This window comes from Pleurodeles waltl, chromosome 6, assembly GCF_031143425.1.
Source record: "Pleurodeles waltl isolate 20211129_DDA chromosome 6, aPleWal1.hap1.20221129, whole genome shotgun sequence".
Classification (NCBI taxonomy): Eukaryota; Metazoa; Chordata; class Amphibia; order Caudata; family Salamandridae; genus Pleurodeles; species Pleurodeles waltl.
The window spans coordinates 443,083,102-443,106,576 of NC_090445.1; the positions used below are offsets into that span (position 1 = coordinate 443,083,102).

Genomic DNA, 23,475 nt, shown 5'->3' on the forward strand with positions numbered 1-23,475 from the left:
TGCCTATTTAGGGAAGCAGAACCATGTCAAGCTGCTTGAATTAAGAATTGTTTATTTGGCTTTTAAATCTTTCTTTATGTCCATTTCAGTAACAACTTTACCACTTCAAACAAGCGACCCAACAACCATCCACTGTATCAGACAATTGTGGCACAAGATCACAAGTTCTATTAGGAAAGCACAACAGGTGTATCACTACGCTATGGTGGGAAACATTGTCCTTATTATAGTCCATCTTTAGGGCTTACAAAACTGGAAAGCATACACGTTTAGCAGGTATCTTCTAGAACAACACGGAAGGGTGCTAGATGGTGACTTTGTGCAATACATCTTTCAAGAGGGAGGTACACCTGAAATCTATTTGTTTGATACAAGAGAACATGCAAAATGCTGCATGTTTGGGTCCAGATTCCCTGAGTCCAGATCCGTGGGGAATGCCTATTGATAGGCTGTTTAAGACATTCACTTGCTCTTTTCCTCCGACTCCCTTGCTCCTATCCAAAGCCATAATTAAATTAATGCAGTTAAAGATGACTATGATCCTAATTACTCAGGGTTGTCTCTTACAATGGTGGTATCTAGATCTTCTTCACCTATCACTTCAACGGTCATAAGAGACTTCCACATAAGCCAGAACTGCTTTTCTGAATGTCAGTAGGATGTTTCACCCTAGCTGGAACTCACTGAATTTTTGTCTGTTCAAATGCATTTGGTGACCTTTCATATATATTGTTTCACCATTTTAGTGATTGAGGATTTTTTTGAGGGTCTGGGTAAAGTTTTTCCTCTATTCAGGAGGTTTTCTGCCCTTGAGGTGCTTAATGTTTAGAACATTAATGGAACCTGCATTAGAACTCATGCATGAAGCAGCATTGTAGAGTTTGTCTTGGAAAATGGCTTTTCCTATAGCAATAGATGAGTGAGCTTCAAGTGATGTGTTTGGAAGAACTGTATTTAATTTTCCTCTGTAAACAGGTTTCTTTAAGAACTCATCTTTGTTTTCTGCCCATAAACATTTTGGAATTACTCCTTAATCAAACATTTTAACTTTCAACTTTGTTTCCAGATCAGTTATCTCCAGTAGAAAGATCTCACCATGTGAAAAGGACTCTGAGAATAAGATCAAAGGTATTAGACTGTTCAAACAGCTATTTGTGAATCATGGAGCAGTCTGCACTATTTGGTAAACAAGCCGTAGGCAGATGGATCTTTTCCTGTGTAATCATTTGTCACAAAAAGTCAACAGACCCCTTGCAGATAAATCAAAGACATGTTCTGCATGTGGAAAATATGTGCTGATGCAAAATGGCCCAATCACAGACATTTGAAGAGATTCTGTGTATACATATGCCAAACATTGCCTTTCTGCACAATTTATTCCCTTAGAAACAATATGTCTTTTCACCTTCGCCTTTGAAGTCAGTTGAGTCTAATTTAGCTTTGTGTAATAGTATCCTATATCAGGAAGAATCCTATGACAAAGAGCAGAAAAGCTACTTTCTTTTAATATTACGTCTCTGCCACAGGTATCATCTTTCTGAAACCCATAAACTATCCTTCCACCTACCCTGTAACATTAGTGCCCCTTCCACTGTATTACCTTCTAAACAAACTGACACTGCCCTGCATAATTGAAAAGTGGTCAGCCCCTAGAATTTTTAGGGACCAGTTTTATTTAGGGTAGGGTGATCAACATCTTAATAGGCTTCATTTTCACATCGACTTTTGGTTTTAAAAATGTTTTATAGTCAAGTTCCTCAGATCCCCCTTGTGCATAGGTATATTCTTCGGTTTATGGATTCAGTAATAGCACCCCTGCCAAAGAACAAGGATTACAGGCAAGTACCTTTTAATTGCCTTAGGATAGTCTCTTTGATCACTCAGTGTTTCCAGGCTTGGGCATACCTTCCCTGTAGGAATCACAGTTCATTTCAACAGAGAAAATACATCATTGATGGCAGTCAAAGAGCCTACTCATGTCTAGTAGAGTTGTACTGCTACTCATACTTTCAGCTGCCCATTAGTTCTCCAGACAGTACTCGCTGTGTATGTGTTCCAGGGCTGGTGTTTAATTTGACCATGCTGATCTTCATGCCCTGTGTGGTCTATGCTTCGGTAAGTGTCCTCTACAGAGAAATATTTTCATAGTATCACAAGTTGGGAAGGTCTTGGGACCATATATCCGAGGAGGAATATTTTACTTCACATAGCATTTCAGGATTGTTTGCTGGAACACTTCCAAATGCTTAGGATCCTGGTTCTGTTCCTGCTCAGTACTCTTTTCTTAGTCCACTTCAGTTCATCAGGTGTGAGGGTCATGCTCGGCTGGAGTAGAAAAAATATTTTTGAAAACAAACCATGGACAGCTGAGCAGTGCTACGTTATGTTGTTTTATATAACTCACTATCATCCTTAAGGATATGCTAGCACTGAGCGGATGCATGTGCCTAGCCCTGCCTGTGGTAGGTTAGTTAATTGAAAAGCCTGGTCATCAGCTTCTTGCCGAATTCAAGAAGACAGGAAGGGGTCCAGATGTGGAGAGGGAAGCTGTTCCACATTCTAGGAGTGATGTAAGAGAACACCAGTCATCCTGATCTGGTTCTGTTTGTGCGTGAAATGCATGCGAGTCAAGGTCTTGCGGAGCGCAGATGTCTGGGTGGTTGATGGAAGAGACGCAACTGTTCCAGTAGATGGGGCCTAAGTTGTGTAGTGCCTTGAATGTGTGTGTGAGGAGTTTCAAATGAGTTTGTATATTGGGAGCCAGTGGAGCTCCCTGATGTGTGGTGTGATTTGAGTTCTTTGTGGGAGGTTGAAGATAAGTCTGGCTGCCGAGTTCTGGATGGTTTGTAGTCTTCTAGTGAGTTGTTTGGTGATCTTGTCATAGAGAGTGTTTCAGGAGTTCAACATGCTGGTGGCTAGGGCATGAGTGACAGTTTTTCTAGTGTTGCTTGGGAGCCATTTGAAGATCTTCCTTAGTGTAGGATGCTGGGTCTCTATATGGTGCACTAAAAAAAAGTACACAGTGAAAAGAGTCCAGTGGATCCCCAATTGGTTTACAGAGGCAAAAGTAGATAATACTAACGTTCACTTTTGTGATAGTGTGGGCGAACAGTTAGTCTTATCAGAGGGCAATGCTAAGTATTAGTTGTACTCACAGAGGCAATAAATTAGAAACACACTCAAAGAATAAATCCAAGACCAAATTAGAAAATAAGACTTCTTTTTATATATATATTTTGAAACCAAGAACTTCATTCAAAAGTTAGTACTGTTTTTGTTATGAATTTTCATGGGTAAGTGAGGTGTTCAAACTTGTGTGCTTTTACCCTCAATGCAAACCTATGTAAGGAATAGTCAGTGATTCATAAAAATAGTTACATTCGGTTTCAGGGGTTCACCTTCAGGATTCAAAGTTATAGTGGGCCAAGTTCTAAAGCACTACCGGCAGTTCATCGGGTGGCACCTGGATTTTACCATGAGCAGGGTGCTGATGAGGTTGTAGCTGAGTGTGCTATTGTAAAGAGGGGCCACCTAGAAACAGGCTGCAGTGGGGACAAGTCTGAGAGCTCCCAAACGGGGGGCTTAGTTTGCAAGGGGTCTTAGAGCAAGGAGGCACAGCTGGTTCTTCAGGATCCTGGCCAGGCGGTGTGGATGCAGAGTGGATAGGTCGGCTGGACTCTGTGTGCAAAGATTCTCCTCGCAGTTAGTGGCCTGGCAAGAGCCAAACCAAGACTTCTGAGCCACTCACAAAGTGGTCACAGTGGTGGTGACGTCCCTTATCAGCTTCTTGGTCCTGGGGGTAGTGGGAATCCGAAATGGAGTCTCGCTGTTGGTGCTTGGGGCAGGGCATCCAGTACCCCGGAGATTGGTGCTACATGGCTCCAGTTTGCCTTGGTGTTGTAACACTCAGTGGAGAGACAGTCCTGGTCCTCCAGAGCATGGGTACCTCCTCCTGGTCATTTACGACATTGGTCTGGGCCATGGTGTTGCAAAGAGGTGCCAAAAGGTCCACAGTTCTTCTGCTGTTCTCGCCAGGCAGTGACTCCTATTCGTCCTTCTCTTGATCCATCGAATCTGAGTTCTTGGGTTCAAGGGGTGCCACCTAAGTACTCAATTTAGGGGTGTTACAGGGAGCTCCAGGTAGCAGCCAATGGGTTGCTTACCTTTAGAGTGACTACACGCTCTATATGTCTACCTCCGCTGGGAAGTGGGCATAATCCTAACCCTACAATACTAATTGCATCCAAAATAAGATGGAGGAATTTGAAAAGTGGTTCCACATCAGCTGGTCTAACTTAGAGTTGGGACTGGCATGATGTGGGCACACCTCCTAATCTTATTCATTTTTCCATCTGTCTTGCCGCCAAGAAGTGGGGTCAGGCCAGGGGGGAAACCTGGGTCGCTTAACAAAGGCAGCTGGTGCACTGAAGCTTCCCACCCTTGAATGACCATTCTGCCTGGAAGAGGTGATAACACCTTCGCCCAGAGCAGGCTTTTGTTCCTGGACTCCGAGAGCACTAGTTTTCACCTCAGAAGGTCAGACATCTGTCTAGGGTGGCTGTGCTGGTTCAGACTAGTCAGTCAACACACTAGCAGCCGGTTAGGTTCTCAGGGAGTACCTCTAAGGTGCCCTATGTGTGTAGGTATTATTAAATCCATCACTGGAATCAATGAGGGTTTATTAATATGAGATGCTTGATACCAAACATCCCTAGTTTCAGTGACGCCATCATGTAGCTGGGAAACTTGTAGTGTCCAGCACATGTATCTAAAATGGCTTCCCTGTTCACTCGCTATGTCTAAGAATCGACAAAGACCTAGCAGGGGCATATCTGCACAGGCTGATATGCCCACACATGTAAAATGATGCACCCTGCTTTAAGGATGGAAGGCCTTCTGTATGGGTGGCTTACAGATATAATATGCAGTGGTACAGGACCTGGCACAGGGGGGTTTGTAACAGGTCGTGTTTTCACTTTTGTCTGCACCAAGACAGACAGCCTGCGATGGCAGCACTGTATGCGGTTGGTTAGGGAACCCTGAGGGTAGCACAATATGTGCTGTAAACCTTAAGGACTTTTGTTAGTACCTCAGGCCATATGCACCAGAGGTACCATTAACTAGAGACTTACAGAGGGTGCTAAAGATTTTGCCAATTGGGGAAAACAACTGCACAATTTTGGGAACAAGATCTGGCACTGGGTACCTGCTTAGCAGAAACCCAGTGCATCTTCAGTTGAAATCATATCAGATACCAGGCAAAAAGTAGGGGCTAACCATGCCAAAAAAGTGCGTTCCTACACTTAGCATTTTCAGGGTCTGGAAGCAGGAAGCAGTGACGGCATTGACTTGTGCAGTCGTGTCTAGTTTGCGGTCTGATTATTTTGAGGTTCCTTGTGTGTGTGTGCCGGGTGTGGGTCTGAACCCGAGTTCGATTGGCCACCAGTTAGAGTTCCATGATGTGATATGATCTGCTGGCTGGAATCACTACTTCGCTCTTGTCAGTATTGAACTTGACTTTCATCCAGGTAGTGACTTTGGTCATGCATGGAGTAAACTTATTTCTTGTACTGGGGTCGTGTCCGAGAGGGAGACTGAGATGGTGCTGTCTGCTTAGAAGAGGATATTGATGTTGTGTGCACTGATGGTGTTTGTCAGAGGGATCATGTATGTGTTGAAGAAGGTGGAGGCTGAGAGATGAACCTTATGGCACTACCCAGATGAGTTTGCTGGCTTCTGAGAAGTAAGGTGCCATCCGTTAAGAAGGAGCAGATCCAGCAGGGAGAGAGTCCTTGCATGCCAATCTTGTGCAGGTGCCTGGTGAGGATGAGGTGTGAGATTGTGTCTGGTACTGCAGAGAGGTACAGGAGGATGAGGGCTGCCATGTCGTCTCCGTCAAGGATGATGTGGATGTCTCCTGTGGTGGCGATGAGAACTGTTTCTGTACTGTGCTTGGGCCTGAATCTGGACTGCATGGTATTGAGAAGCTGGGACCTGCTGAGGTGGTCAATGAGGCGTTGATTAGTTTCTCTAAGACCTTCGCCTGGTGTGGTAGGAGAGATATGAGTCTGTTGTTGGAAAGCATGGCTGGGTCAGCAGATGTGTGCTTGAACAGAAGCGTGACAGTGTCCAGGAATGTGACTGAGTACATGGAAGTGTTAATGATGGGTGTTAGTGCTTTGATGACTGGTAGGAGCAAGGGTTAGATGGAGTCCCAAATGGATGATCTTTAAGGTAGCAGAGATTTCGGCATTGTTTACTGTGACCACAAGGTCAGGGTTCGTTCTTTGGCCGAAAGAAAGTTGATGGAAAGTTGAGTTGCCGCAGTGATGGGATCTGGTTGAGGGTCAAAGTTCTTATATATGGAGGTCATTTTGTTACAGAAGAATTATGAGACCTCATTGCAAAGGTCTTGTGAAAGGGAGATGTTGCTGGAGGCTCAGAAGGCACAATAAAGTTTTTGATGATGGTGAAGATTTCCTTGCTGCTGTTAGTGATGGCATCCATACGATCTGCAAGAGCTGTGCGCTTGGTGTTCCATAGCTCTGATTCAAAATGTATTTATGTGTCTTCATTTGTTTTCCATTTGTTGCTTGCAGTGGTGGTTTGTCAGTGGGAGTTCCCTTGTGTATCAGTTAGCCTGTGGTCGGGCTTTTGTCTTGGGTGGAACTTGAGGGGAGCCAGGGTGTCAATGCATGCAGTGATCCAACTGTTGAGGTTCTTGATCGCTTTCAGCAAGTTGCTGTTGTGCTCAGGCTGATTTTCTGAGAGGCTAAAAGCCCACTCCTCTTATGTGATGCTTTTCCAGTTGTGGTGGACTGTTTTTCTTGTGGTAGTTTTGTGGTGGTCCGGGATGGACACACTAATTGTGGTCCGTCCATGTCGTAGTTGTGCCATTTCAACCATAATGTTGCAGATTGAGGAGAAAATTGGGTCCAATAGATGTCTGGTAGTGTGGGCGGGTACCGTAATGTGCTGGGTCAGGCCAAGGTGTGCTATGATTTTTAGAATGGCTGGAGAGTTTGTGTTGGAGTGGTCTTCTAGGTGAAAGTTAAGGTCTCTGAGGAGGATGAAGGATGCAGGGAAGTCTGTGGTGTCGCTGTCAAAATTGCTGTGGGTCCTTGTAGTCTGCATATGAGGGTTCCGCCCAGGAAGAAGATGGCTGTGATTCGTATCCTAAACATGAGGTGTTCTATGTAGCTGGTGAAGGGTGGTGCATCTAATGGTATCTTTGAATATAATGGTGACTCCATCTCTGGTCTCATGCTGACATTCTTACCTAGCGAGGATGGCTGTAGTGATGTCCAGTGCTGATGTAGGGTTTAGCCATGCTTCACTGAGGGTGAGCAGGTCCAGGGAGTGGTTGTGTAGTAGGTCCCATATCTCCATGGCACATTTGGTTGGTGCGGTTTTTGTGTAGCATGCATACCAGTTTGGGGTGGTGTGTGAGAAGTGTCTGATCTGAGGGAGTGTGAGGGGGTGGCTGGTTTGTGTCAGTGTGAGCGAGTAGGGTGCTGAGTGCGGTTGGTGCAGGAGTGGTGGTTTCATGGTGTGGGAAAATGCAGGAGAATTTGCAGTAAGTGCATATGAATGCTCCTTTTGTGTTTTGTGGTGTGGTAGCAGTGAGGTGATTGGCGGCCAGAGTTGAGAGCACGGCAGGGTAGTGGTGGGTAGGAATACAGGTCTATAGTTGGAAGTGTGGCTGAGTCAGCAGATGGTTTCTTCAACAGGGGGGTGGTAGTGGATTTATGATGCTGGGTGTGCTCCAGACACAGGCTGGCTTGCCTTTGGCGTGCCAGCAGTGCCCCTCCTGCCTTAGGTTGGTCCTGAGAGTGGAGCGGAGCACAGGGTGCTGTGGGTGGAAAACTATTGATGTCACTACCTGTGTATATGGGTGATGGGAAATGAAGTCCTCCTTCTTTTAAAGATGGTTTTGTTGCTGGGTTAGAGACAGCAGGCAGAGACTTTCAGTCTGCCACAGAGCACCCTGGTTGGGTGCTCCATCCAATCGTAACGCTGCTTTCATGTTGCTAGCAGCGTTAGGATTGGACTCAGGGCAGGCTGGGAGCCTGTGTCTGCAGTTCAATCAAGGAGCAGATGGGAGCAGTGAGGTGCGGCACAAAAAGGTAAGGTTTTTTTTTTTAATTGCATGATTTAATTTTAGGCACACCTCACACCATGCCTCCCTCCGCCCCCACCTTTCGACTCATCGCCCCTTTTCCGTCCTGTGAGCCGCTCCTGGTGCTGCATAAATACTTAAAAAATTGCCTTTAAGTTAAGCCTGACTACTTTTGTGCCAGACTACCAGAGAGTTGAGCACAGTTTAATTTAATGACTTTACTTTTGTGGTTGACTCTGACATGGTGTGTGGTTCTTGCTTGAGAAGCCCCGGTGAAGGACGTGCCTGTTTTTCTGCAGGAACCATCCTTACTGTATTTTGGCAGCAGAAAATGATATGATACAGATCAAATGTGAGCTTGCTGACCTGGTGAGCATATGCATTTTTGCAAGCCTAAAAAGCAGCTCTCTTTCCCAAGGGTGGGTATGGTGACGAGTGTCTGATCACCACCACAGGGCTCTGTCATTGTGGTGGCTTTGCCTTGGCTGTGCTCAGTTTGGTTATCTAACCTTCTCCATTGGCTTTGGAAGGACCACGTCTGCCTCATCTAAAGGAAGGTCTTGTTTCATTGGTGGGAGGGAGAGCAATGCACACCTTCCAAAACCACTTGGCTTGAGTTCCTGAGTAGCCATCCTTTGTACATCTAAGTCTCTCCTCTGAGAACCTAGAGTTTCTTGTGAATGGCAGGAAATGTAATTAAAAGACCGGAGGCTATCATTATGCATAAATCCTTTATTGCTGCCACAATATGCAACCCTTTAAAGAACAGGCATACATCATAAAGTGAAATATTCCACAGTGGAACCCTGTTACAACCTATATGACATAGAAGCAACCATCTTCCTCTTTCATTAGCTGCTCCCATACATATAAGTACTTGATTTGCTATTCTTTGTATATAAATTGAGTTTACTTGTGTTGTTTTAAAAATATATACTGATGGAGCTATCCCAATTTATGGAATGTGCTCTTATCTTTATGTTTCCTTTTCAACTACAATTTGTAGTTTATTGTTATAATCATTCATACATTTTGAAAGGTGAGTTTTGTAATTTATTTATAACGTTGAGGTGTCTTTCGGACCGAGGACCAGACTGCTGTTTCGTGTCCTCAAACTCTCAAGCAAGTCTCCTGTCTCGAACAGACCCAATCGGGAGGAAAAGCTTCAGTGCTGGGAGCTCTTCTCAAGGTGTTTTCGCGACCTGTGACTCCCGAGTGGGCTTCCTGACAGTAGGGATACCTGGCCGGGAGGGAAGGGCAAATTCCCTGTGCGTCGCACTTCTCCCACACAGCCTGCAATCCCTGGTGGGTCACCTAACAACAAGGGGACCTGACCAGGAAGAGGAAAGACGAGTATGTATCGCGCAGAGGGCGCTTGATGTAACTTACTAGTGACACCATAAACCGCCAAAAGCTCCTGCTGCTCCCGGTTCCGGCGGTGATTTTTCCCCTTCATTATAAGATGCAGCAGCGCTTCACCCCCTTCCCCTGGACCACCTCCAAGTAATAAAAAGTAAAAGACAGACTATATTTTACATCATTGTTAGAAAAAGTAAAGACAGACTATATTTTTCCATCATTGTTTTAGCTTGAAGCTTGTTTCTACGGCTGGTTGCCATAGTTATTCCGCTTTAAAAAAAACAAATGCCAGTTGGAATAATAGTCTTGCCACACAGTATCTATTGACTGCTTTTTCATTCCCCTCAATGTAGTTCTGGCTTTACCAGGGTCAATTAAGAGAATCTGTTTTGCTTACCTTGTTATTATCAAACTTCTAATTAAATTGATAGCATGGCTGGGGAGAGTAGTTTTCCTCAGATGCAGTTTGGGGAAGAAATGTTTAAAAAATATTTTGAATAGGGGTTGAAAAACTTAATTAAGGAAACAGTTGAAGCTGCAATAACCACAAGGAAGCGGAGTGCCCCCTCAGAAGAAGAGTATTTCTCCATCTGTCATGACGAAAGACCAGCTATCCCAAAAAACGCAGTAAGGCCCTATGTAAAACAAGGCATCTCGACAGACCCCAAGACACTGGGTCGAGGACAACGCAAGATGATGCCCAGTCCTCAATGCATGGTAGCCTAAGCACTACAAGAGATCAAGGTAGCCACAGCACTACAAAAGACGTTGATGCCTGTCACAGCACTATTGACCATGGTGTCTTTCATTCCACAATAGATAACCAGGACTCATTTAGCCTGGATATATTCGATACCAAGGACAAGGGCCTCAATGAGTTTGTCTTTGGCATGGAGGAGGACCCATTATAGATGATGACTTACCTCATACCTGTTCCAATAAACCCATTAAAGACCCCTTGGGTAATGAGATTGTGGTATTCTTGGAATTAATAGATGTCATGGAACTAATTGATGTCATATGGAGTGGTATCATAACACCAGCCTCAAGCTATTCTGTTTTTAATGTGATGATTTGAAACGAAGGGGAGCATCTTGAAGGTGGTGGTTGGGATGGTTTTGGATGACTTCAGCTTATAAATAAATTGGGAGCTTCCAAGTTGCTATCTGCAGCCTTTATTCAAAAGGAGTCACTTTGTTTCAAAGATGTTTTCACCAGATTCAATTTAAATTCATTAAACAGTGGGTTGGAAGACCCCTTGAGATACATCAAAGACATTTGATGAGAGCAGAATGCCCAAGACTGAGTGTTGATTACAAGGAATGTCAGACTCCAAACTTGGATCCAGAACTAATTACGTTCCTATTTAAATCTGCCAAGGATCCAAGGAAAGGCCTAGAACGATACATGAAATCGTGATAAGACCACCGACTGGATGTTATGGGTCCTTTGGCTAGAATATTAGCACATCTGAAAGACTCTGAGATAGATCTGGAGCTCCTCAGAGGTTGAAACCAGAGGGCAATTTGTATATTGGGGAATGCTAACACAGCCTTCATAACTGAAAGAAGGAAAGCCATCCTTTTGAGGATGAGCTCCAAACTCGCAGAGCTGCCTAGTAAAGAAGTGAAAGGGGAACTTGGAGGCTTCCTGTTTGGGCAAGACTTTATAAAATTGTTGAGAAAATATGTTTCCACCTTCACCACTTTGTGCACAGCCCAGTACAATTGAAGACGTGTGTTTGGGGCACATGTTTTTGGGAAGGCCGACAGGAGGAGACTGGCTGCCAGCTGAAGTGTCAACAGGTCTCAATTTTATGTGTAAAACCAACAGTGCATGCCAAGTTTCAGAAACTGCACTAGTTCCCAGACCTCAACAGGCTTTTATCCTCAAAATGGAAGATCAAGGTTTAGAGGAAGAAAGTTGAGATCATATGATCAATTTCAGAAGGTAGTTGATTGGAGTGATGGGTTTGACTGAGGTAGAGTGGAAAAGGGTGTAATGGGGTAGAGTGGAGTGGGTTACATTGGCATTAAATGGAGTGGGGCTACAGTGGGGTAGAATAGAGTGGGGTGTTTGGGGTAGGCTGGAGTGGGGAGTTGGGTAGATTAGCATGGTAGATTGGAGTTGGGTAGATTGAATTGGGTAGATTGAGGTGGAGTGGGGTAGATTGGTGTGCAGTAGGGTAAATTGGAGTGGGATAGATTGGATGGGGTACATAGGAGTAGGGTAGCTCTAGGTAGTTTGGGGTAGAGTGGAGTATGATATATTGGGTAGATTGGAGTGGAGTTCGGTAGTTTGGGTAATAGTGGACTGGGGTGGATTGAGGCAGTGTGGGGTGGAGTGGGGTAGATAGGAGTGGGGTATAATGGGTGGATTATAGTACGTTAGAATGGAATGGAGTAGGGTAGACTGAGGTAATTTGGCGTGAGCTAGATCGTGGTACATTAGAGGGGAGGTGGGTGGGGTACATTATAGTGGTGTGGGGTAGACTGGGATGGGGTGAAGAGAATGGAGTGGGGTTGATTGGGATAGAGTGGGGTAGATTGGATTGGAGTACTTTGGGGTAGATTGGAGTGAAGGAGTGGGGTAAATTCAGGTGGAGTGGATTGGAGTGGGGCAGACTGTAATGGAGTGGGGCAAAGTGGGATTGATTGGGGTAGATTGGATTGTGTAGGTTCGAGTGGGGTAGGTTGGGGAGAGGTAGGTGGGAGTGGGATAAATTGGGATAGAGTGTGGTGGAGTAGATTGAATTAGGGTGGATTGTGGTGAAATGGGATAGATTGGAGTTAAATGGGATGGGGGAAATTTGGGTAGAGTGAAGTGGGGTAGTTTGGAGTGGAGTAGAGTGGGGTAGATTGAGTAAATTGTATAGTAGATTGGAGTGGGGTAGCTTGCGGAGGTGTAGGGTATATTGGAGTGGAGTGGGATAGATTAGAGTGTAGAGGAGTTGGATAGATTGCTGTGGAGTTTGGAGTGGAGTGTGGTAAACTAGAATGAAGTGAGGTAAATTGGACTGGATCAGATTGGAGTGGTATAGAGTGGAATCTGGTAAATCGGAGTGAAGTGGGTTAGATTGGGTTATATTGGAGTCGGATGGATTGGTTTAGATGGGAGTGGGGTAGATTGGAGTGGACTAGAGTGAAGTGGGGTAGTTTGGAGCAGAGTGGGGTAGATTTGAATGGTGTGCAGTACATTGGGGTGGGGGTAGACTCAAGTGAGGTGGGGTAGACTGGGTTAAACTGAATGGAGTTGGGGTAAAGTGGAATGGGGTGATTGGAGGGGAGTGGAGTAGGGTAGACTGGGGTAGAGTCTAGTGGGGTAGATTGGAGTGGAGTTGGGTAGAGTGGATCTGAGTGGAGTGGGGTAGAGTGTAGTGATGTGGGGTAAAGTGGGGTGGGGTGGGTAAATTGGGGCAGGATAGATTGAATTGGAGTAGATTGTACTGGAGTGTGTTAGAATGGGTAAAGTGGAGTACATTGGAGTGGAGTAGATTGTGGTAGATTGTAGAGATGTGGAGTTGGTTGGGGTAGATTGGGATAGATTGGAGTGGCGTGTGGAAGATTGGAGTGGGGTAAGTGATGTGGAGCAGAGGGGTGTAGAGTTGAGTGTTTAGTGGAGTGAGTTGCGTAGATTGGAGTGGCATGGAGTTGAGTGGTGTGGCATGTAGCAGAGTGTTTTAGAGTTCAGCGGCATGTCGTAGAGTGGAGTGGAGTGCCGTAGAATGGAGTGGCATGGCATAGAGTGCAGTGTAGTAGCATAGTGTAGACTATGCCTGGTGTGATAGCGCACTACCATTACAGACAACACATTTTACATTGAGATGGCCCTTACATTTGCACCAAAATACAGGTTTACTGCGCACAAACGATAATGTGTGCAAATGCCATCACCTAAATTATTGATGTGGTTTGATTGTATTCAGATATTTGTTTCCACCACACTTCAGAATTCTAAAAAAATGTGTTTCATTTTTACTAGTTCTGATATATTCTGAACAGTCAGCACCATTTTTTATTTTTTATGTTGTGCTGTAATAAAAAAGCCTACACCATCTGCTCTTACATGGCTTGTCAGTAGCATTGCCACATACGCTCTCTTACTCTGAAGTCACAGAAAGAAAAATAAACCCCAAGCTCCCTGGATGAGAGAGCCTGATATTTGACCTTTGTCTTTGAATTCACAGCAAATGTGACAAGATAAGAACAAGATTTAAAGGTCAGTTTACAGAAACTGTGTTTGTGGAAGAATACCCCTGCATCACAGTCTCAGTGAACCTAGACTACAGGCAAGCAACCACAACCAATGCTAGCTACGTTAAGACAATTGTAACAATGTCTTTTAGAATGCCATCTCAAGGAGGTAGCCACACTAATACAAAATCCTAAACATTACCCTATTTGTAGGGTGAACAAGTGTAAACATGCGAAATGTCATTTGGTTTTAGAGCCCTAAACTCTTTTCTGTCAAACTGTTGACTTGTTATTGTCTGCTTTCTAAGTATTGTGGTTGGCTGTGCCATGCAAGGATGTCTGTAGATGGCAGTACAGCCAATCACTGAGTTAACCCAGCCACTGTATGAACTTATGACAAGTAAGCAGAACCCAGATCCCTTGCTGCAGGTGATCAACCTGTTGAGCTGTAGGGACAGAAGAATCACACATAGCGTCGTCCTTTCCTGATTTCTCAGGCTGGTGTAAACCATCAGCCACCCAACCACCAAAAATAAATCTTGAACCTGTGTAGTTTCCGAGTCCATCATGTAGCACAGTGCATGTTTCAACAGAAATCGGTGACTGTAACAATTTCTGTCACTTTTGTTTAAGAAAAGGTGCTGTTTTGGATGTGGTTCATGCATTAAAGATGTGGGGACTGGTGCCGTCATCAGTTCACACTGTCATTTTTTCTGAGGTCTCCCATCAGCAGAGCTAGAGAAACTGGCACAATACTGAAAGGCAAAGACTCGTTAATCCAGCAGCCCAGGATGACATGTTGTGTCATTGTTGTACTCTGAACCGAGAGGCTGACCTGAAATGCCATGCATCAAGCGAGCTGAGCCAAGAGGGCTATTGTGAGCTGTAACAAGAGTGTGCTGGCAGTTAAGCTGTTAGATTGTGGCAAAATGGAAGGGGTAGACAGAGGCAGTATTTGTCCCGGGTGTTAGGGCATATTTACTAAGGTTTGTGTGGGTGCTGAGGAAACATGATGCAATTTAGCATGGGGCCTTACTTTAGTAGCAAGTAAAACTTCTGTAAATGGAGTTCCCTGTGTCCCTCACACTTTTTGTGGGACTGATGGCATCAAGCCATTGTGCTTTATCTCCTGTCTGAGTCCTAGGCTACCTTCTCCCTTCACTGCCATTACTGGCTGAAAACAGCTCTGACAACTTTCTAGTCATTAGATGTCAGCAAAAGCCTCAATAGCTTGACCAGTCGAGATGAAACACATAAAAACAGGGTTATGTTACAGCCTCCTAAATGGAGCATAGGAGGGGCACAAGCAGGCTTCATGGAAGAGTATCCTGCAGTCTGTTTCCTATAAACGCTCCCACTTTTAAGTCAGCGAAAGCAAATGAAAAACCAAGCTCCCTGGAAGACACAGCTTGACTTTGACCTCTGTCTTTGAATGCTGAGTGAATCTGACAACATAAGAACAAGATTTAAAGGCATGTGTACACAAAGGGAGTTTGTGGAAGAATACAGTAAATAAGTTTATGCACCGGGAGGGACAAACTCACCCTGGGCAGCCAAAAGCAAATAAAGCCAGCTAATAGAAAACCAGAAAAGGTGAGGTACAAACCACAAAACCAGTGGTAAACAACAGACGTAATGAATTCCTTGGTCAACTTTCTGAAAGTCCCCAAGTTGTCTTTAGAAAAAAACAGCTGCGCTGTCTGGTAGGCTGCGACTTAAAAATTGCCTAGTGTCATGCCACCTGCCTCAGCACTGCCTGTCACTCCTCTGCCCAAGAATTAGGCTTTTCTGGTGAACTAACACACACCAAAAGCACTTGTGACATTACACTCACCTCTACTTTTGTCCTTTGCCCAAATATTTGAAATTAGTGGTGTCCTGTCTCCTCTCCACCACCCTCTGTGCTTACCTCCCTGCTACCCAAAGCTGTGTTCTTGAGAGGAGAACTTGCTTCTCAGTAGCAGTAGTTCTGTGCGAGCCGCTTATCGGTGTGGACAACAGTTTCCTGTCATTGTGGCTCTGTGCAAATCCACTGGTAAAAGGGAGAATGGCGAATGGAGAGGAACAGTGCCACTATCATCCTCCATCTTACGCTGGTCTAGGCAGACTTGACAAAGGCAGGAGAAGGTGGATATAACCATAATCTGCTATTCCAGTGTTTTGTTAGGAGTGGCATGGAATTGGTCTACTCTTTGGGGATCCTTGCAAGACTAGGAAAAATATTGGAAACAAGCATTTGTTTTGGTAAGACAAAAACATCTGAAAGTGACATCAGGTCTGCGATAATCCTTCTTTTACTGCAGTTTTCACATTAATGACTTTAGCAGAAGACATATATTGCAATATTCTCTGAAACAGGTGTGAAAAAACATAGATTCTGCTGACAGGTCAGAAATGGATTGACTGAGCTACGTAAGTGTTAGTGCAGTGGAAACTGCTCTGTAATAAATCATGGTGCTGGATTTTAATCCTTGAGTGGCACATTTTACTACAACTGCAGCACAGGTTGAGGCTGGGACATAAAATTGGCCCAGACACCAAAATGAAAGAGGCCACCATTAGCCAACCTTGCAGCTAAAAAAGTAATAATTATCGGGGATATTAACAGTAAAAACGGACCCACCAGGCCACAAAACGGGGCCCGCCAGTGCTTAATTTGTGCTTGTTGTTTCCGGTGCTCAGCACTTATTTTTGAGGGCCAGTGCTTATTCAAAAGTCATATATGGGAAAGAGGGAGGAAGAGAAAAACAAAAAAGCATCACAATGGGAGAAAGCAAAAAACTGCAGAAGTGAGTTGAAGGAGCAGGGAGTGGCTGTAAATGGATTACAGATGCCCGAGATGGCTTCAGGATTATGCTGCCTCAGTATTCCGTGCTCCCACATTTAATTGCAGCAGCCGCGTGTTTCAGAGGAGAGCTTTGAGCACCAGCACGTTTTTATCTACAAATTAAGCACTGGGGCCCACAAATGCTAAAAAAAAACAGCTCACACACTGATTTGTCAAACCAGCCCATCAGGCACTGCCTGACTGCCGTACAGGCCAGTCTGACCCTGCTGTCGCAGAATGGTATGTTGTGTCTGAACTAAACTACACTGGCCAAGTCATGATGGGCACTGTATAATGGACATTTCTGGGATGATACTGGGTATTTCAGGTAACAAATGTAAGACACTGTCAGAGGCTTATGCATATTTAACTTGTAAGACATAATTGGATGTATGCATTTATGAATTAGGATGGGTTTGCATAGATGAGGACAATAGTGACAGTATGAGAATATCTGATGTTCTGCCAGTCCTAATAAAGCTGTGTGGCAATCTGCTACCGGGTATTTGGAGGGTTGCAATGCTTTGTCAAAGCTCTGCCAGGTTTTTGAACTTTAATGCTACATCATCTTGTTCAGGAGTGTTGTATTGATGAGCAGACATTTACTTTTTCTTTGTTTTCAGATTGATAAAGGAGATGTGAACACACTTGGTCTGCCTCCAAACACCAGTCATGGCGGATCTGATGGCAATATCAGCCTGGATGTCCCTGACTGCATGCCTGATCCACAGAGGACGAAGGCCGCCATTGATCATCTTCACCAGAAGATTCTGAAGATCACTGAGCAGATTAAGGTGGAGCAAGAAGCTCGAGATGACAATGTAGCAGAATACCTGAAGTTGGCCAACAATGCAGACAAGCAGCAAGCCTCTCGTATCAAGCAGGTCTTTGAGAAGAAGAATCAGAAATCTGCTCAGACCATCGCTCAACTACATAAAAAGTTGGAGCACTATCACAAGAAGTTGAAGGAGATTGAGCAGAATGGGCTCTCGCGGCAGCACAAGGGTGTGCTCCGGGATATGCAGCAGGGCCTCAAGGGTGTAGGAGCCAATGTTCGGGCTGGCATCAGCGGCTTTGGTGGAGGAGTGGTAGAGGGTGTTAAAGGTGGACTCTCAGGGCTGTCGCAGGTTACCCATACAGCTGTTGTCTCCAAACCCCGTGAGTTTGCCAGCCTAATCAGGAACAAATTTGGCAGTGCAGACAACATTGCACACATGAAGGATATGTTGGAGGACCCTCATCCAGAGGAAGCCTCAAGGACTTTGAGTGGAAGTGCCACATTAGTATCAAGTCCAAAGTATGGCAGTGACGATGAATGCTCCAGTGCCACCTCAGGATCTGCAGTGGGCAGCAACTCTGGAGCGGGACCTGGGGGAATGGGGAGCCCTAAATCTAACACTTTGGACAGTCATCAACTTAACTTTGACACCCTCTTGGAAGAACTGCGAGACATCAAAGACAGCCAGTCACATTTAGAGGATTCCATGGAGGACTTGAAGGCCCAACTTCAGAGGGACTACACATATATGACACAGTGTTTGCAGGAGGAACGTTATAGGTAAGGAGAATGCATGCAGGGACACTTGGGCTCCTCTTTGAATCTGTAATGCAGAAACATTCTGGGCTTAGGAATGTTCCTTGTCAGATGCAATAAAAAATCTCACCCTATATAGTCAGACACCAGGGTGTTCCAAATATATTCAATGCAGTAATTATGTCCTATTCACACAAGCTCTGTAACTTGAGGGGAGTAGTCACCCCATAGACATATGATATCTACCTGCTAGCTTGATCACAGTGTTAGAGGCACAAAGATATGATCTTGTAGACTGCTGAGACACTCATAACACTGCAGATAAATTCACACAATATTAATCACTGTTCAGATATTGTTCAGCTAAAGATAGACCAGTATACATGTTCACACACTTTCTCAGTGATTGATTATGCTATCATCCCTGAAGATACAATCACACGTTCATAGAAAACCTCAGTGTTCTATTTGTTAAGTACAACTTACACCCAAACGTCTATTGGCGCTAGAGCGTAAAACAGGAGAAGATAAGAGAGAGAATTATGACAAAAAAGATGAGCATTAAGAATTGTTCCAACAGGAAGGTGTCAGTCTCAGCTCAGTAGAAAGTTAATTCTAGTTCTTGAAGGCAAGAAAAGTGAAGTGCAAATCCGGTTCATCTTTTGTCATGAAAAAACATGAGTTGATTAAGAAATGATTTGAAAATGCACATTTGATCTAGGTAGTATGGGAGAGTCCAGTCACATATAATCAATTTCCAAGAATTAGCTAGTTAGACTTCCTGGGTTGAAGAAACCCTAATGATGCTTTTTTGTAGGTTTCTCAAGGCAGAGATCAAAGACAAGCTTGCACGAATCACTCACTCAAATTCCTCTGCTGAATTGTTGGCTCAGGTCGTGCTGAATGGTCATAGGTTGCAAGAAAGAGAAATGGAGGACCTAAGATGAGAACTGTGTTCACTGTTTTTATGCTGTAACCCAACAGATTCTCTGAGCCACTGATGAAGTCGGCTACACCTCCCAGAAGGATCCGATGAAGATAGGGTTAGCAAGAGGGACTTTATCAAAGTCTGAAAAGGCCTTATAAGATCCTTTTGGGTTCACTCAAACAGCAAGGCATGTCTTCTATAATAATGTAAGGGGCACATAGCTATTACCTCTCTTGTCATTTTTTAATTGTTCAAGGTGCCCCAGCTTCTGTTTATTTGCCTGCAAATACAACATTGATATGATTCTGGTTCAGATATTTCTGTGTCTGCCCATTAGATTCCAGTACTCAGTATATGCCCGGGCAGATACAGGCTGTCAGAGGCTCCCTTTTTTCATCCAGAATAGTAGAATAATGGAGATGCATTTACAAATTAACTTGGTTATTCACAAAAAGATGCTTTCATTCGCCCTGATAAAACAGATATTTGGCTTCATGATTCTTATATAAATTGGTCAATCCCAACTATAAACGTGTTTCCCTGGCCCTGTGAGGATAATTGTTATTTTTCTTTTACTAATTGGTTACCTCTTGAGAAAATACTGTCAGGCCCGTTACTGTCCCTGCAATTGCTTCTTTTCCTTCCTTAACTGGATATTATCATTAATTTTGGGTGTGCCACTGTTTTCTCCCTAACCCGTCACAGTAATTTTGCCTTGCAACTTCTGTCATGCCTAGTGCAGTTATACTCACTGGAAGGATGTATTCCTTATGTCAACAAGATAAGGGGATGTTTTTTATACCCAAATAATCTAAAAAACTAAGGCTATATGTTGATTGTAGGTAATGCAATAAAGTAACCGTCAAAAACAATTGCCCACTACCACCTATCAAAGATATCTTGGAGTCAGGATGAGGATCAATAATATTTACAAAGTTGGATCCATGAGGGTCATAGCATCCCCTTCAATTTAAGGAGTAAGACGAGTGGAAGGCTTCCTTTCTAACTTCTTCTGGCCATATGAAGTATAGGTTATGCTATTTGATTTTTCTAATGCTCCCTCTTCTTCCAAAGATTTATCAATAGGTCCTTTCTGTTGTAGTGATCCAATATATGGTTGTTTGCTTAGACTACAAACTGATTTCTTCAAATACTCTACATGAACATTTTTTTAAATGTAAATTAAATTTCTCCATCCTCTCTATCTATAACATAACGTCTGACTTTCAAACCAAAAAAAATCTGAACTAAAAATGAACAAGATTGAGTGACTGACAGTTGGTTATCCGTGGATCCCCAAAGATTTCAGCAAATCTTGACTGATAACTTTGGCTTCTCTCAAAGAAATTTAGAGATTTTAGGTTTGACCACCTTTTATCAACAGCTATTAATGGATTTGTTTATATGACCATTCATATATCTCGGATACTCAGAAAAGTAAAATTGTCCAAAAGCTTTAGCTGAACTGACAAATCTGAAGATGCTTTTCAAAATATCAAGAAAACCTTTACTCATGCCCCTGTTCTTCGACATTTTAGCCCAGCATGAATCTTTGTGGTCAAGACTGATATGTCTGAAACTGTGGTAGGTGCCACCTTGCTTCAAGAACAAGGCAATGCTAAACTTGAACATCCACTCTACTATTTGTCCCAGATCCTAAATCCTCACAAGTACAAGTATTCTGTGCTAGAATGGGAATTGTTAGTGGTGAATGCTTGCAGGGAATAGAGACATCTCTTGATGTGAGGCACTGAATTGTCTCACATCTGAATTTACCACAGGAATCTCCAGTAGCTTCAATATATGTAATAGTGGAATAGTCAACAAGCTTGCTGGGCTTATTTCTTCTCTGCATACATTTTTTAAGTCACCTGCATTTCTGGATCTCAGAATATGGTCGCTGATGCCTTATAGCAGTGTTTTCTCACTCGCATCTGGCTCCCAGACTCCTTTGTTTCCACTTCCTGATCAACCAATACCTCTTGTTTATTTTATTCTTCAAAGGGTAAGTGAAGTCCAAACTCGGTTGATTCATGAAGACATGAATAACTTACATAGTAAAATTAATTTGACCTATCGTTATAACCTCTATTTCTTTCAACAACCTGGCCATTCCTTCCTTGAATCTACAAATGCAGGCCTTAAAGATGTGCCACTAGACAGTGGTTGTTGGTTATCATTTTGTTAAATCCACACATTGCCTAATCCAATGCAATTTTGGTGGCCCTTAGTTCATCAAGATGTCGGATCTTTAAGCCTTGTTCAGTTTGCATCGAGGCAAAGGCTATTCATGATATTTTGGGTATTTGCAATTTGTGTCTGTATCATCATAACCCTGGTATGCCATTTCAAATGATTTTACTGTGGATTTGCTAACATCCGATGGGTTCTGAGTTATTGTGGTCACAGTAGGTGTATTTTCTCTCTTTTGTAGTATTCCTTTTGATGCTAATATGGTCAAATGATTTGTAACTGATGTTTTTTATTTACATGGTTTGCTTCATAGCACACTTTCAGGCATAAGAGTTCAGTGTGTCTCCCACCTTTGGCAATCTGTTTCTTCCTCCCAGAAAAGTCTCTATCTTCTGGTTTCCATCCACAAACCAAAGGCCAAATTCTGAGGGTTTATCAGTGTCTTGAGCAGTATTTAAGGTGCTTTTGTAATGCTTCACAAAGTAACTGGGCTGAAGTTTTACCTTTGGCTAAATACACCCATAATAGTGCTGCCCACTCTGAAACTATGCTTTCTCATGTTTTTCTGTCTCAATAATTGTATCTTAAATCATTTCCCATGTCACCTGCAACAACTCCTTTTGTCCTCACCACTTTTGGTTTCTTAGAAAAGTTATATTTGGAGAGACAAACAATTGCCCAAAATCTTCATCAATCTCACGTACAAATCAAGTGTAAGATTTACGTCCTGCTTCAAAGTACCTGTTAGGAACCAGATTTTGATTGTATTCATGATTTCTGCCTTTGCTGTAACTACCTGTCGAGTTTCTCCCACGGATCTTTGGTCCATGTGCCGCAGTCGAACAAATCAACCCTGCTGCTTAATGCAACTGCTTACTTTTAGGATGTTCACCCGACTTTTAATGTTTCCCAAATAAACAGTTTGTGAAAGATCCTTTTTATAGTAATTCCTCACCTGCCTCTGTTTTAGTTGATGGGCCTCCCGAGTATAATATCAGTGAAGTTCGTGACTCCCATTATTTCAGAAATAGTCTGCAGTTCTTGATACACCAGGAGGACTTTCTACCTAGTGAACACTCCTGCTTTCATTCTTTTATATTAATGCTCCAGGATTAGCTTGACATTTTTTTCTACTTACCTTAGAGACCTGATGCCTTCGAGGTAGTGTATTCTGTTGCACTCTCTTGCAGCGTCTGTGGGGTTTGGCAGTTTCAGTAAGGAGACCCAGTGGAGTTGGCAGCCCACAGTACCGGAAGGGCTCTTGGTTCTATTGGGAAAGTGCACACTGCCCTCCTTCATTTGACTTAGGAGCTCCGGTGGCCAGGTAAGTCCTTCCCCATGGTCTTTGGCACCTTAGCATTTCTTGTAGTGTTTCCCAGGGGAAGCAACACGAAGACTTCGGCTGCATGTCATAGCAAGCCTCAAGAACCTGACATATATATTACTGTATATTACGTGACACTACCATACCCCTAATATACCACAGCTTCCGACCTCCAGAGGCTTATGGCACCTAGCTAAAGCTAACCCTTTTTAGGGCCCAGGTATACTGAAGGAAGTAGCAGCTGCCCAACCGGCTCTCAGTTACCTTGGCGCTGCCATCTTCTGGGCAAGGTGTCAGGGTGGTGCTTGTAGGCTACTCTACAACGGTGCAGCTAACACTATCTGCTATGCACCTCACAAAATCTAATCCTAGGATGGTAACCTTCAAACGAATTACTCTGGGCTCGACAGGAAATGCTCACCTGACACTGGACTTATGAAGCAAGGTGAAAATTACCAGAGTTTGATTGTCGCGCATTCTTGTAGCTTACAATTTGTGAGCCTCCTCATACAAATGTAAGCGAGCTTGAACAATGATCCCCTGAACAAAAGCATGTTTCTAGTTGAATCCTGATTTGCCATAATCTACCTTTACTTATGATGTCTTCTCTATTCCTGGTCAAGTTCTTTCTTATTGTCTTCAAACCGGCAGCCTCCCAGGCATGAAAGGACAGGTTCTACATGTAATCTGATTCCCAGTAAGCATAACTTTTCTTTGGGCCAATCCTTGTTGCTTCTCAGTTAACTAGCAACCTTAGTGACCGGATCAATATATAAATCTGCCTACCTCACAAGCACAGGTTATCATTGAGGATCTAATTGATAGACGCAGATTGCAGACACAATGTACATACTGCAAAATGGTGCTCATGTAACATGCTATACTTTAAGGAATTCCAACTGAGTTCATGAATCATCATATCTCCTGTCATCCCCCACTCTGAGAGTCTTTCTATCTGGATCATCATTACTTCTGATGTAATAACGGGAAACTTGCAA

General features: G+C 43.6%; 1 protein-coding gene across 4 annotated transcripts in view; it reads left to right on the forward strand.

The window, feature by feature from the left end:
• TMCC2 (transmembrane and coiled-coil domain family 2) overlaps positions 1–23,475 on the forward strand; it is a 647,328-nt gene that overhangs the window by 507,013 nt on the left and 116,840 nt on the right. For all 4 annotated transcript variants that reach the window (XM_069238536.1, XM_069238538.1, XM_069238539.1 and 1 more), the window contains one exon: positions 17,122–18,056. In XM_069238536.1, the coding sequence (XP_069094637.1) occupies positions 17,122–18,056 (935 nt within the window). The remainder of the gene's footprint in view (positions 1–17,121; positions 18,057–23,475) is intronic.